This window comes from Haplochromis burtoni, unplaced genomic scaffold, assembly GCF_018398535.1.
Source record: "Haplochromis burtoni strain Fernald_Lab_line unplaced genomic scaffold, NCSU_Asbu1 Contig_92, whole genome shotgun sequence".
NCBI classification, from domain to species: Eukaryota; Metazoa; Chordata; class Actinopteri; order Cichliformes; family Cichlidae; genus Haplochromis; species Haplochromis burtoni.
The window spans coordinates 1,044,670-1,059,352 of NW_024582453.1; the positions used below are offsets into that span (position 1 = coordinate 1,044,670).

Here is a 14,683-nt window from a genome sequence, read left to right on the forward strand (position 1 = left end):
TTTTCCCGTCTTTATATTTTTCCAGTCTTCTAAAAAGTCTTGTCTGTTTTTCTAACCGCTTTATCCGAATTTGAGCGTGTCTGAGATTTGTTTATCCCGGATCAGTTTATACTTTGTCATTTCAGCTCACTAACTCAATGCCAATGGTCTGTGTGTTTCTCCAGGCTGGGACTCATGGCCTTACCACAGGTGGAACCTGCATCCCATGTCACTGCAATTCATATGGTTCCAAGTCATTCGACTGTGATGAAAACGGTCAGTGTCGGTGTCAGCCTGGCGTCACCGGACCCAAATGTGACCGGTGCTCACGAGGATATTTCAACTTTCAGGAGGGAGGGTGCACACGTAAGCACAGAATTTTTAGTCTACTTTTCACAGAGGGCTTTTCCTCATTTCAGTCAACAAATGCAAGTCCGGAATTTGTAGCAAAAGTAATGTCAGCAATCCTCCCCCTCAAAAAAATCCTCTTTAAATTACCGTTCTGTTCTTCTTTTCTTTTTAATTAGAATTTTGAACAAACTAAGATAAAGAAATCATATTTCTATCCCTTCTCTACCCTCAAGTATTGTTTCTGTTGTGCTCAAGAAGAGGCAGAGTTAAAACAGCCTGAAAAAATATGTAAATCGTAACGAAAAGTAATAAATTGGAGCTGCTGCTTTCTGCTACGCTGCAATTTACTTTACTAAAACGCAATATACTGTCACTATGGACATTTTTATTCCGGGTTCAGATGAATGTGATTATAGTGTTCAGCCACACCTGAACTTTCAAAGCCAGACAGCATTTTGTAATATGCTGCAATTGTTCTCATGTACTTTTTTATGTCGTGACATGTATTATATACAGCTAAGCAGTTCCCTCAGGCAAAAGGCCTGAGATGGAACCAAAAAAAATCTATACCTGTAAATACACAATGAAAGGAACAAATGAAAGACAGAAGAAGGAAAGGGAGATGCAAAGCAATGAGTAAAACATTGCCAGGAGAAACTAGCTGCTGAAGGTCTTTAAAGAGTGAACACACACACACACGATAAGAAAAGAGTTGTTATTCATGCTGTTTGGTCAATAAGGAAAACGGCAAATAAAAATTATGTGTCTAGGATATTTATAGGAGACAATGTTTAATAGATCCATCCATCCACTCTGCTTAACTGGTAGCCGAAGCCTCTCCCAGCTTACATTATCCAATCAAATATTAGTCAAATTTACTGGAATATCTATTTTAATGCTTGATTTAAAAAACAACAACAAAAGGACACGACATACCAAACTGTAGCTGTATGTGTGTGTGTATTTATGCAAATTGCATAACTCTATATGAATGTTCAATGAGGCATTCTTCAATTAGTTTATCAATTTGCCTAATATATATTTATATTTATTATGTTAACTTCTGTTTCCCTTATTGCACTCTGTGACTGGTGCCGTGTAAAATTGTGAGGGTTCCAGGTAATTAATTTTCCACACCGAATGCCAGTCTTCATCCTGTAGCGGTGATTCAAGGTCCGAACCCATTGGGATGTAAGAACAAGCACGCGTTTCTATTCGCACCTCAAATTAAAGGTCAAGGTTTGTACATCAGTGATTTGAGCTGGAAGTGGAGACAGAATTATTCTGTGCCAATTAAGTCAGAGTGTAACCCCTAAAAAGAATCGAAAGTGAAGGTATGTGCTGTAAAATTTCAGTATGTTTCATTTATTTAGGAAAATGTTTTCCTTATGTGCATTTAATGTTGTATTTCTCTTGAATTTACATAAATGACACAGTTACACTCATGTCAGTTGCCCAAATAGCCAGGTGAGTTAACATTAGAGAGCTATGTTTATCTACCACAACAGTAAGTGTCTCTTATGAGTCTCTGTGTGTGCCCTCTGCAGCAGTTACTACCACAAAGGACAAATTCTTCCCTCTAAAAACAACCCCAAAGCTCTTTTCTTCATACCAGCCATTATTAAACTGGCCTTTAAAATTCAATTTTTGTTGATAACAGCTGATTTTTTTCCAGCTGCTATGCTCGCTCACCTCTCTTTGCTTTAAATTCTCTTTAACTACCTTTCTGCCTCTTTTACAGCATGTCAATGCAGTCATGTGGGGAACAACTGTGATGCTAACACTGGGCAGTGCATCTGTCCTCCGAACACAACCGGTGAGAGGTGCGATCGCTGTGCTCCCAATCACTGGGGGCATGACATCGTAACTGGATGCAAGGTAGGCTGAACAGTGAGCGTCCACATCAAAGGACACTCACTTATGAGTGTACATACGGACACCACATGCCATAATTAATGGGTTATTGAACATGAAACAGAAATATGAAGGATACTGAAGAATGCTTTATCACTACACAACCTTGGGGCCTTCTGTAATTATAGAAAATATTTTTCAGACAACACATTTTTGTTAATTTATTTATTTACTTATTTTTATTTTTTTAACTTTCACTTCTAAACCTGAAACTAACAGGTATGTCTGTGCATTTAATAAAAAGTAATCATTATTTGTGAAATTATAATATATTTTCAAATGTATTTAATGTCTTTCTGATAAAATTAGAAATTCACTGTACTCACTGATCCAGGTGTTTAATTAATATTTTACAATAGATGTAAGTTAAGTGATTGTTTGTGTATATGATGTTATTATGTTATGTATAGTGTATGTAGGTAATTTTTGGACTACCCTTGCCTTGTTTCCACACTCTTATAACCTGCTTTCAGTTCTTTATTCCTCACTCAACTGATCTCTACATGCTCCCTTTCTTTGGCATTTTGTTTTCTATTACTGTGTTGGTTTACTCAGCTTTTTTCTTTATCTTGTTTTTGTGCTTTAGAAGGTGTTGTTTTGCTCTGAAACTATTTGACCAATGAGCCGTGAGGCAGCGATAACAGTAAACTATTAGAAACAGGAACAGGCTACTAGTAATTAGACGCTTCAACCTAATCCACAGGAATACACCGGGACAACTAAGAGAAGAGGAATCAGACAAATCTACATGATAAAAAAAACACAGAAAATCACAAAGCTACAACCTAGATGTCAATGAGGTCTCAGTAAAAGCACAACAGGAAGGAAAACACAGAGCGAGCAAAAAAAAAGTTAATTTCAAGGTCATGTGGAGATGCTCAAAACAAAAAAAATAGTCATGCATCAGCTCATAAAATATTACTGAATATTGGGTTATTAACTCTAACAGTGTTACTTTGGGTCAGTAGATCAAGATTTCCTATTTAAAACATTTCGATTCGGAGTTGAAAGTCTTGCTGTGATTCTGTCGTAGTCCCTCTCATTTCAGCAGAGACATAGTTTACTTGATGATATTTGTCCATCTGCAGTCTTTGCTTCTGAGCATGCAAAACAAATATCTACTTTTTGTGGTGTTTTCATCTTTAATTGCAACATCTATTAGGGGAACATGGCATTATACAATGATGTCCACTGTAACAAGTGGAGGTTCTTCTCTCCACTCATGCATACATGTAAAGTTGTCATGCTCACTTTGTGGACACAAAACTGTGACTGCATCGTTTCACTAAGATACAAGTTTGTGTAATACACATACAAAGTTTTTCTTTGATGTTTTCATGTCTGAATAGAATTTGGGTTTTTTGTGTGTTTATATGTAGGAGTGTGGCTGCAATGTGATCGGTTCAGTGACCCAGCAGTGCAACGTAAACACAGGCTGCTGCATCTGTCACGACTCCTTCAGAGGAGATAAATGCAATGAATGCCAGATTGGATACAGAGACTTTCCTCAGGTAAATGGTCCAGATTAAAGCTGCTAATATTTCTCATATTGTCATAAATGTCGCTTTTATCTCTGCTGACATGAAAGACGAGACGCTGGAGAGAATCCCTACGGGGATTCAGTCATTAGGACTTGATAATGTTTGTAGCTATAGTTGGACAAGCAAAATAGATTTTCATAGACATGACGATGCTGTTGTCATTAATTTTATGAGCACTGAAAACCTGAATAAAAGCATTTGTTTCCTTTCCTATTTATAAAAGTCCAACAGTTTCATCAAAGCCAGTATTAGATCATTTTTATGGCAGAGCCAAACTTTTCAAGACGTGCTGATATTTCTGTATCACAGGTGCCTTTTATGAAAATGAATTATTAAAAAAAACATCCTATAGCTTAAATATAGAGTGACATTTTAATCAAAGCTTAAATGGACATTATTGCCAATTTTTTGTTTTGTTTCAGTCTTTCTTTGATAAGACTTTGAAAGTTTATACATGATCTTATATTTGTCATTTGGCTTTGTTGTGTAGCTTATGATAGAGGAGTTGTTTTGTTTTTAGCACGGTTACTGAATCAATCAAGGAAGACACTCTTTAAAAAGTTCAGAAAAAAGTTATTTTTTTACACTTTTCAAACCTGGGGACTTTTCAAACCAGAAAAATTCTGGTTCTGGTGTTTGTCTGAAATTCTCAGTTGACATTGGAGTGAGAAGATAATGGCAACATTTTCATTTTGGAGTAAGTTGTTTAGTGAAGCATAAAGCTAGGACACACTCTGCTCCCTCCTCTAAGGCCTGTCATGTTGTTGATAGCAAAAACTTGCTGTTTTTTTTCCCCCACAGTGCGTCCAGTGCAAGTGCAACATCGCAGGATCGGACAGCCAGACTTGCGACCAGGAGAGAGGAGCCTGTGGCTGTGCAGATCGAACAGGAAAATGTAGCTGCAAGGTAACAGCCACCTTTTCACATTATGTTAAAGGCTTATTTTATTCATTCATTTATTTATTTATTTTTCTGGCAAGATACTGGCAGTGTCCAGTGAATGTTTTTATGGGAAAGCGAGAAAAAGCATGTGCTGTTTATTATTTTGACTCCTCGCAGAGATGATAGGTTAGATTTTAAATGTCAGTGCAGATTTAAAACCTAATTCGCATGCTTTCGCTGTCCTTTCTGTCTCTGTGGGGAGCCTGCCCATGTTTGTGTTTTAAAGTATATGTGTGCGCGTGTGTTAGTATGTAATTATTCCAGCAAATGTCACCGTGCCGAGTATGACTGACATCTGCGCACGATGACCTCCATATACTGGAAGAGACATACATGCAAACGTATGAGGTGTGATCAAAAAGTTCAGTGAAACGAGCCAGAAAACTTGCAAAAGTGCGAAAGGACAGAGCAGAACTTCCAGGAAGTGATCTAAAAATAGTTGTGGTGTGTGTGTGAAGATAATCTTGGAGGAGAGATCAGATAAATTTTATGGCCTGGGTCCCAAAACGTTGTCATCACACCTTGTACACTAACAGATATAAAGATGCTGTCATGGTTTGCAGACCAGAACTCAAATGCAGGACATCAGAGGCAGAATGAATAAATGGGAAGTTAATTTTTATTGCTTATATAAGTCCCAAACAAAGAAAGGTCAAAAGGTAAAGCATAAATCTAAACTGCTGGGAGCCACGGGAAAACCAGGAAACACAAAGAATAACTCAGATCACGCCCCACCACACCCTCCTTTATATTTCCCATTTTGTCATGTGTCCGTCAGCAGTACTCTTCACTTTGACTGATACTCACTGAAATAGTGTTGTCACAGAAGGTGAGATTCTACCACTTTCCAGCACCAACCCTTGTTTCCCTTGTTGGAAATAGCGATTTCATAATTACCTGAAAAATATCCAATGTTGTTTGTCTGACTATCTTTGAAATCATATTTTTTCCACAAGACACAATGTGGCAAAATTACTAAGCTTTAGCTCAATTTTCTTAATTCGAAACATTTTCTTCATCCCGGTAGAGGGGTCTTTTTGATCATGGTCAAATTGTCTCAGTGCAGTAGTAACTACTCTTTACTTGATGAATAGTTATGCTTGCATTATCCCTGCACTGCTTCTGATTTAGCATCTGTATGTGTGAACTATACACATCTGATGTTTCCTAGATTTGTCCTGTCTGTGTGTCAGAGAGACAGAAATTGAGTTACAGTCAGAGTAGTTAAATGTTCTACCTGAGAAAACTGAAATTTGATTCATCCGTCACCATCATCTCTCTCTGTCCTTGGAAAAACCCTGACAGACACATTTTTACAGGAGTTACACACATATAAAGCTTAAATTTTACACCTCTTATCGTCACGTTGACAAGGTGATCGCATTACTGCATATGCACTCTTTTCATCATTACCTTGCTGAAGATACACACTTTCACATATTTGATAGAGACTGGTCCACCTGGCATCACTTTTCATCTCTGCTGTCACTTACTGATCACATTATGACACACGCAAAAATGCAAACCTTTTGCGCATACACACACATATACCACCTGATTCATGGCATGTAATGAGGCTTTACATTACTGAGTGTCATCTTCTCTCTGAAAAGGTAGGAGGTTGACTTGCAATCACTCGGTCATTAGTAACCTGTCTCCTGTATGTAGACATCCTGTATGTTAATGTGTACCTCTCTGCCTAGCATGTGATCTACCTACATTGCATTATATCATCAGGCACATCACTGCTCTTCAATTTTGTGCTTTAACATTAAAACTTAAACGAAATCATGTCATAACTTACTAACCCCTAAATTAAAAGCTGCTGCAATCTAAATATTTTTTTTAATAAAGCAAGCAGGCAGAGATAAACATTAATGAACAATCTGGTAGGAAAGTCTTCAGCATATGCATGATGAATGTTGCACATCAAGTCCAGCATGCATGTTGGCTGTTGTTCACAAAACTTACAAAAGGGAAACAGTAGAGTTCTGAAAGAAAGAAAACCATCAGCCTATCAAAATGTTATCGATGCCTTCACTTTTGACAGAAGCAACAGAATACAGAATGAGAAACAGGCACATTCTGTGCGCTCGGATTCAGCCAAATGTATTGGATGAGATTACATCATTCCACAGAACAGTGATCATAAATATACAGCTAAGTAGCCAGGGAGCTTTTCAGAGGGATAAGAATGGGAAATACTTACCACATATTTGTTACATTCTTTTGTTACAGCATTTAAAGTAATAAAATAGCGTTGTAAAGAATTATTGCTCTGAAATATTTCCGATACGTGTCCTTGTTATAGAAGCTGCTCTGCTGCCTGTCTGGTAAGCAGTGCAAAAGGTGCAGTGCAGGATTATCAATGATGGATAACAGTTTGTTCCATGACCTCCTCTCAACCACAGCTTAAAAAGTGTCCAATTTGCAGCCAATCACAGAGCTCCCCTGATCAGTTTATTTGGTCCGTTGGTCACACAAGCTTTGATGTTGCTCCACCAGCAGACCACAGCTAAGTACACTGCGCTATCCACAACTTACTAATAACTGCTACCACTAACTACTAATAAAATATCTCCAACACCAACGTGGAATATCATACCTGAGCTGCATTCCACTTTCTGAAGACTAAAGACATACAAGAGATCAGTGTGTCAGCAGTGAAGGAAAACAACACTAACGACTTTGGGTACATCTTTTTTTTTTAAAGTAAGGAAGTACAGTATATAGTGCATTTAGGTTAACAATTGTAGGGAATCTGAAGAACAATTAAAGGAAATAAAACTGTCACTGTGCACCTACCTTTGGGGCTGTACAGGGACTGAATGAAGTATAATACAGTTATGAGCATTAGTTACAGTAATTCAAATGTGGGTATGTGTGGATTTTTTGGTATTGCTGTATGTGAGCATGCAGTGGGATTTTCTTTCTTTTGTGATACACCCCCCCCCCCCCCCCCCCCCGCTCCCAAAAAAAGAACTGTTGTTGATTATGATAAACAGCCCCCAATAGTGACATAATGATTTACTTTTAATGAAGAAATCCTAACGTGGTCCTCACTTCCTGACTATACCTTCCCACTCTTCCCTCCTCTGTCCTTTCTCACTAACCTGCAGGACTTTTTGACAGAACTCAACATTAATTGGATGATGTTGTGTTGACAGCACTGTAACTTTCCTTTGCAGAGAGAAGGCTTAATGCACAGCCCTGTCCACAATTCCATTTTAGACCAGTCGAGTCTCAGCTTATTTACTCACAATGTAAACAGCCGGTCCAGATTCTTATTGCCACCCCAGTGAAGCCAAGACACCAAATGCATTTCCTGGCAAGCATATAAACTAATCAGTTAAACTTTTTATGACATCTAAGAAGATATTAATCATTAAATTGCTGTAAACACATAACTAGGGCTACTTCTGGACTGCTACTTTTATCTGAAGGGTTTAGACTTTCAGCCGTGCTGACATGTTCTTGAGTGAGACACTAGATCCCAAGAGTACTATTAAGCTAAATGTGCTTTATAGCCTCAAGCAGAAAAGAGTCATTTAAAGTATTTCCTAAAGAAATGTTTTCATTTAAAGTATGCATAGAAAGACTGGCTCAAAGGTTGCTTTAATTTGCTGTGTCACATTTTAGGAAAATGTGGAGGGAGACTACTGTGATCACTGTAAGCCCGACACGTTTGGGTTATCCCTACGAAACCCGCTGGGCTGCAGCAGGTGTTACTGTTATGGATTGACCCACTTCTGCACAGAGGCGCAAGGACTTATCAGGATGTGGGTAAGTAAACGTATGTTTTTTGAAATGTTTAACGGATGAAAAGACAAAGAAAGTTTAATTTCAAGTCAACTCTGAAACATTTGGAGGATTTTGATAGCAGTGTTTTATTTTGTTCCCAAAAACTTTCTAAAAAATAAAGTAACCAACAAAAGCAAAATATTGCTGTATATTGCTCAAAATGCTGGTGATGTCTCTAGTGACTTTAAAGCTAATATTATGGTCTGTATCCTTGTTCACTTATGAGCTGTTTTGCCTGTAGTGTGTCAGAAAACAGGACGTAGACAGTCGTTTTCTAAGCTGCCTATTTGATTTACACGCTGTCTACACTAGCTTACTTGCTGAGATAACTCATTTGGCAGCCGGCTGTCTGCAACCGACTCTGCATTGTACGAGCGTTGCCAAGTAGACTCCATGTCCTTTGCTCATTATGTACAGATGATCTGCAGCTTTTATGAACATTTAATCTTAGCAGATTTGATTGCACCTAATTTTGCTCAGTGAAAAACCAAACATAGTTTTTTTTGCCAGTAATCATAAGCATTGTTTAATGGTTTTCTCCTGTACTGCAGATGGAATTAACAATGTTATAAAAAGACAGACACCTCCAGTGATTAAACAAGGTTAAGGGCTTTTATAGTAGCTCTGATAGCTGTGTCTTTTTGAAGACTGTGGATGCTGCATTGTTTGATGCACTTACGAAAAGTGGGTATCAATACAAGAGATAACAATTACAACCTGATGAGGGCAAAACAGAAAAGCCATGGACCAACAAAAGCTGTGTGGTGTTCACTACAAAAGTTTCACCTCACATTGGTTTGCAGAAACAAGAAGTCCTGCAGTTGCAAATCCCTCTGCTGCCCACAAACAGGGCTGTTCACAGGCTATTAAATGAGTTAATAGGTGTCTGTAGGTTCTCAGTCACAGGAGACTTAAATGTTTGAGTTGAAGCCATCTGGACTTCTTGAGGTTCTCGAAGATGTTTCACATCACACCTGAAACTTCTTCAGTTCTGGCAGCTGATACGGAGATATGTGAGCAGTTAGGATCACATGGGTCAAGATTTGAGTGTGCGTTCAATGATGGTTGTTCCAGGTGAGCATAGATGTCTTGTTGTACTCCTCTCTTAACCGTCTGTCTTCTTTGACCAAAATGTCAACACCTGTATCCTCAAAGGAATGTCCCTTCTCTTTTGAGAGCAGATATTCACTTAGTATTCACAGATTTGCCTCTCTGGGTAGACTTTGTGTTGTTATTGCAACCTGTGTAGCAAGTATTGAGTTATTAAATTAGCAAGCTACCTAAAGACTAACATTGGGATTCATAGCTGTTAATGTGTCTAAAATGTATGAAGTTGTTTTAACAATGAAAAGATGAGATTTCCTACACTGTCAACATAATCAAGGAACTTTTCCTGCTGTTCAGTCATCCATTGTACATGTTTTAGAGAACATAAACATAGGCGTGAAAATGACATGTAGCAACTTGAAGTCAAAAAGAGAGGTCTGATAGATTTAGAAAGACACTCAGGAAGTTTACAATCAGTTGTTGAGGAAAGAGTGTTTTGAATAAGGCCCCTTTATTGTAGAAATGGTTGCAATCAGCAATAAACTGCCGTTTCCGTGGTAACCCGTAGAGTTTTAGGAGGGTGGCGAGAGGCCTCATTTGAACAACAACCATTCACTTCATTTATTGTTGACTGGGTGGACAGACAGAAAGAGAGAAAAAAATGGAGAGTTTATTGGAAAGAGGGAGATTTTTTCTGAACCACTGAATCGTGAGATTACACTGAGTGAAGTGGGATATATACACACACACTATGAGTGGACACTATGCACACACACACTATGCAAACACAGTACACATGCATTAATTCACACTCTTGAAAACTCACACTACATCGGATTACATAGAGGTTTTACGTACATACAACTTGCTGCACACAACTTTTTTTGAGGAAACGAAGTGTTAGATGGGTGAATATTTAATGAAGATTTGCACCAGCATAAAACTGTAAAAGCTTTTACCTTTATGTGGAATTTCCCTTATCTGTGGGAAAACTAGGAATATTAAAGCACCAGATAGAAGAAAGAAAACATTGTAAATATCTGAAAAAACAAAAGCATGCATGCTTGCTTTAAGTCTGTAGGTAAACTGTAAAGATAATGCATTGATTATATATATTATATACAAACTTTGTGATTTTTAAAGAGGTCTTGAACACGGGTCTTTTTTACAAAAGTTTTCCTTTAGACATGAGATGCCTTTTCACTCATTTTCAGTCCAGTCCTTGGAACGTTGTTTGACTGTAAAGCCACTTGATGCTCAAGGGATCAACAACTGTTGTGGCTAGCTGTAACAGGCATCTTAAAAAACTTTTACTAGCAGCCTTTTGCTAAAACATGCCTAAGATAGCACAGTTTGGCAGGCATAAAAATACATTTCTGCACCAACAAAGGTGATTCCGAAAGAGCTGTTAGATGAAAACTTGGCATATTGCCACACGGTATGCAGTCTCCTTAAAAATGTGACAAAACTGGACAAAAAAAGAGGACAAAAGAAGAAGCAGACCTAAAAAACTGCCACGGGTGCTGACGCAGACGTGTGAAGTGGTGAGGAGTGTGGACCCAAGTGCAGGCACTGATGACTGAGTAGCTGTGAGTGAGTTTTATTTACAGCGGGGGAACGAAATGCAAACAAAGGCAGAGCATCTTACAGTCATGAACTTGGGAAATAGAAAGAAATTTAGCAGAGACACAGGACCTGAGATATACATCTGGTCCTTCAGTTGATCCACTGTTGATCTAGAAGCTATTCTTAGGAAGGAAAGCTGAGATACAAGAACTGGGCAGAAAATCGGTGGCAGCAGGTCTTGTAAAGTGATGAATCCAAATTTTACATTTTTTGGTTCAAATCATTGTATATATGCGGAAGGACATGAGAGAGGTACAACAGTGAGTGTCTACAGCGATCTGTAATACCCTGTCATGCTTCAGCCTGCATTTCAGGCAATGGAGTCTGGGTTTTTGTCAAAATCGATAGAATCATGAATGCAGAAAAGTGTTGGTACCATTGGCAGTTATCCCAAACACTCTGCCAATACAGCAAAACCCTACCTGGATAGAAAAACACATACTGGAACACAATCAGTCATGGATTGGCCTCCCTAGAGCCTAACCCTAACCCCTAACTGAGACTGGAGCAGAAGGTAGTCAACCTTCCAAGAAGAGCTTTGAATTTCCTTCAAGAAGCGTGGCGAACTATTCCTGAAGACTACTTACCAAACATAGCTAGAATTGGACAAACTCAGTTTATATAGTGCTTTAATACAATATTTAAATTTATGTTTGCACGTGTTTCAATAAATTTCTCATTTTCCTAGCAAAATCTAAAGAAATGAGGGGTGGCTCAAAACTTTCACATGATTATACATATTGTAATATAGATAGACTGCTACCTGTGACGTGCTGGCATTATGGTTTGGCCTGCCTCATTCGCCGTGACACACTAAACACTCAGATTAGAGCATTAAAAAGAAAAACATTCTTAATGATACGCTGTTACTTAAACAGATATATGAAGGCAGCAGTTTAATGTGTTTTAATATCTGATGAGGTGTGTATTTACACATTGTTCAATGACAGTACGAAACTGTATTTTTTACCATTAATTTGATTTCTATTTAGATTTTTGTTAGAAATCCATTACTCTATATTAATGTATGCCATAGTAATATGTAATAATAACTTATGAGTAACAGTTAAGTAAGAAGCGAGCAGTTTCCCATTTCATGTGTGACTACCTCACTTATACAGGCAATATTCCTAGTATATCCATGCTTTAGTAACTTAATATATTCCAGAAAATCTGTGCACCACACCAAAAAAACCCTTCCATAATGCCTCAATATTATTCACGCAATATCCACATATCAACACTTCTGGACAGATGGATCTTTTTTTAAAGTGTTTCACTGAACCACAATCCACAGTCAATAATAAACTGTGATATTATTCGAGTAGTATTGAAATATATACACATAAAATGAGAGCTGGAGAGAATGGAAATGAAAGGGGTAGTTTTTCTCCAGACTGCTTGTAATAACTGAAATATTATATCAAAGAGAAAGCTTGGCACATCAGATTTAAATTATATCTAGAATGTAAAGGAACAAAGTTTGATCACTAAGAGAAGAAATTTTAAAATTATCAATTTACTGAAGAAAGAAACAAACACTTCCTTCACTCATTAATAACCCACAGGAAAAAAGGAGATTTCTTCTGTATTGTTAGTGGGTTTTTGTTTTTTTAATGAATAATCTGTTAATGTGTCGCTTAAACACATTTTTGAGAGTGAAGGTGTTCCCTTGTACAAGACAGAGTGTGAACACTGTAAAGAAATTCTTCTTAATGCATCTAGGTTCAGAGCGGGAGTAAAGGTTATTGTTATATCACAGATAAGTCTTCACCTACCTCAAAGGACGAGAAGTACGCCAAGATCTATTCAATCTCATTTGAAGGATTCTCTAAAAAACTCCCATCATGTTTCAATCAAGTGTGTGTGCAGGAAGTGCCTCCATTCGGACCGTTTTGGAGGCCCAATTACAAGACAGCAAACAGAAAAAAAAATAAGAGAAGCCGAAATTTTGTCTGGGCATCTCAGACAAAAGCCATTTGAAATGGCAAAAAGATCAAAAGATGGTGATGAAAGAGCTTTGCTTGAGTCAGCATCGTCAGGAAGTGAAGAAAGTATGTGGATAAACAGGACAAGAAACACCACTCTGTCCAGTTATTGTTACACATTCTGTTCACTCGTATACTAGAGGCTACGCAATGAACACAGACTCCTTCACTGCTCGTTAGAAAGTTTTTAGCATGTTCACATTCTTTAGGCTTATGCCATTGAAAGTAACTGTTGTACATATTCTAAGTACTTGTATTATGCCATTTAATTTTCTAATAAACAGTACAATCAGGTACCCTAACAGTATGAACAGAAAACAGGATTATTCTCTTAAACGATATCTTTTGGCATTATTCTGCTGGGTTCCACAGGCCACTGCATTAATATTGTCATGGTTATGTATCCCAGTTAACACTGAAGCCGGAGCAGACGGTGCTCCCCTTGGTGGATAAATCCAACGCCGTGGAGACGAGAACAGGAGTTAGCTTCCAACATCCTGAGATCATCGTTCATGCAGAACTTATCACCTCAACTCTGTCTGAACCATACTACTGGAAACTGCCTGAGCAGTTCAAAGGCTCTATGGTAGGAAATATCACAATGGGTTTTTTTTATTGTTTGTATCATCTTGGATTTTACTGTGGTATTTACAAGATAGTGTGTGTATAGTGATAGACGCTAACAAACATCATGTCTTTCCAAATATAATTGCAAAACTCGTGTCACACCTGCCGTTCATTAGGATAATATACATTCATATATTGCGTACAGATCCGTTGTTTTGCATGTAAGACAAAACGGCAAGGTATTCATAGAGAATCTCAAAAATAATGCTCAATAATCTAATAAGTACAATGTTGGTGATTGTTTTGTGTCGTTGTTTCTCTTAAGATCACAGCATATGGGGGGCAGCTGAAATATGCTGTGTACTATGAGGCCAGAGAAGAAACCGGTCCTTCCTCCTATGAGCCTCAGGTCATTATTAAAGGTGGTCCTAACCACAACATGGTGATGACACGCCACATAACAGGACTCCAGATTGGTCAGCTCACCCGCCATGAGATTGACATGACAGAGGTACAGTAATGGTTTAGAGGTGATAAGGAAATTCGTAGTAGTAGTAGCAGCAGTAGAAGTAAATACTGTAGGAGTAATTTAAAATTAATTAATTGTTTATTTTACTCCATGCAAACAGGGTTTCTTAAAGTGCAGTGATGATGTTGATTGTTCATCGTGTGTGTGTGTGTGTGTGTGTGTGTGTGTGTGCGTGCGTGCAGCATGATTGGAAATTTGCAGATGGTCGGACTATGACTCGAGAGGACTTTATGGACATTTTGTTCTACGTGGACTACATCCTAATTAAGGCATCACACGGCAACTTGATGAGACAAAGCCGGTAACACACACACACACACACACACACACACACACACACACACACACACACACACACACACACACACACACACACACACACACACACACACAGAACA

The 14,683-nt window shown here is 38.1% G+C and overlaps 1 protein-coding gene across 10 annotated transcripts in view; it reads left to right on the forward strand.

Annotated features, from left to right (window-relative positions):
* lama2 (laminin, alpha 2) overlaps positions 1–14,683 on the forward strand; it is a 235,175-nt gene that overhangs the window by 150,212 nt on the left and 70,280 nt on the right. For all 10 annotated transcript variants that reach the window (XM_042222720.1, XM_042222717.1, XM_005935361.3 and 7 more), the window contains 8 exons: positions 165–345; positions 2,072–2,208; positions 3,624–3,755; positions 4,587–4,691; positions 8,367–8,510; positions 13,599–13,775; positions 14,082–14,267; positions 14,468–14,586. In XM_042222720.1, the coding sequence (XP_042078654.1) occupies positions 165–345; positions 2,072–2,208; positions 3,624–3,755; positions 4,587–4,691; positions 8,367–8,510; positions 13,599–13,775; positions 14,082–14,267; positions 14,468–14,586 (1,181 nt within the window). The remainder of the gene's footprint in view (positions 1–164; positions 346–2,071; positions 2,209–3,623; positions 3,756–4,586; positions 4,692–8,366; positions 8,511–13,598; positions 13,776–14,081; positions 14,268–14,467; positions 14,587–14,683) is intronic.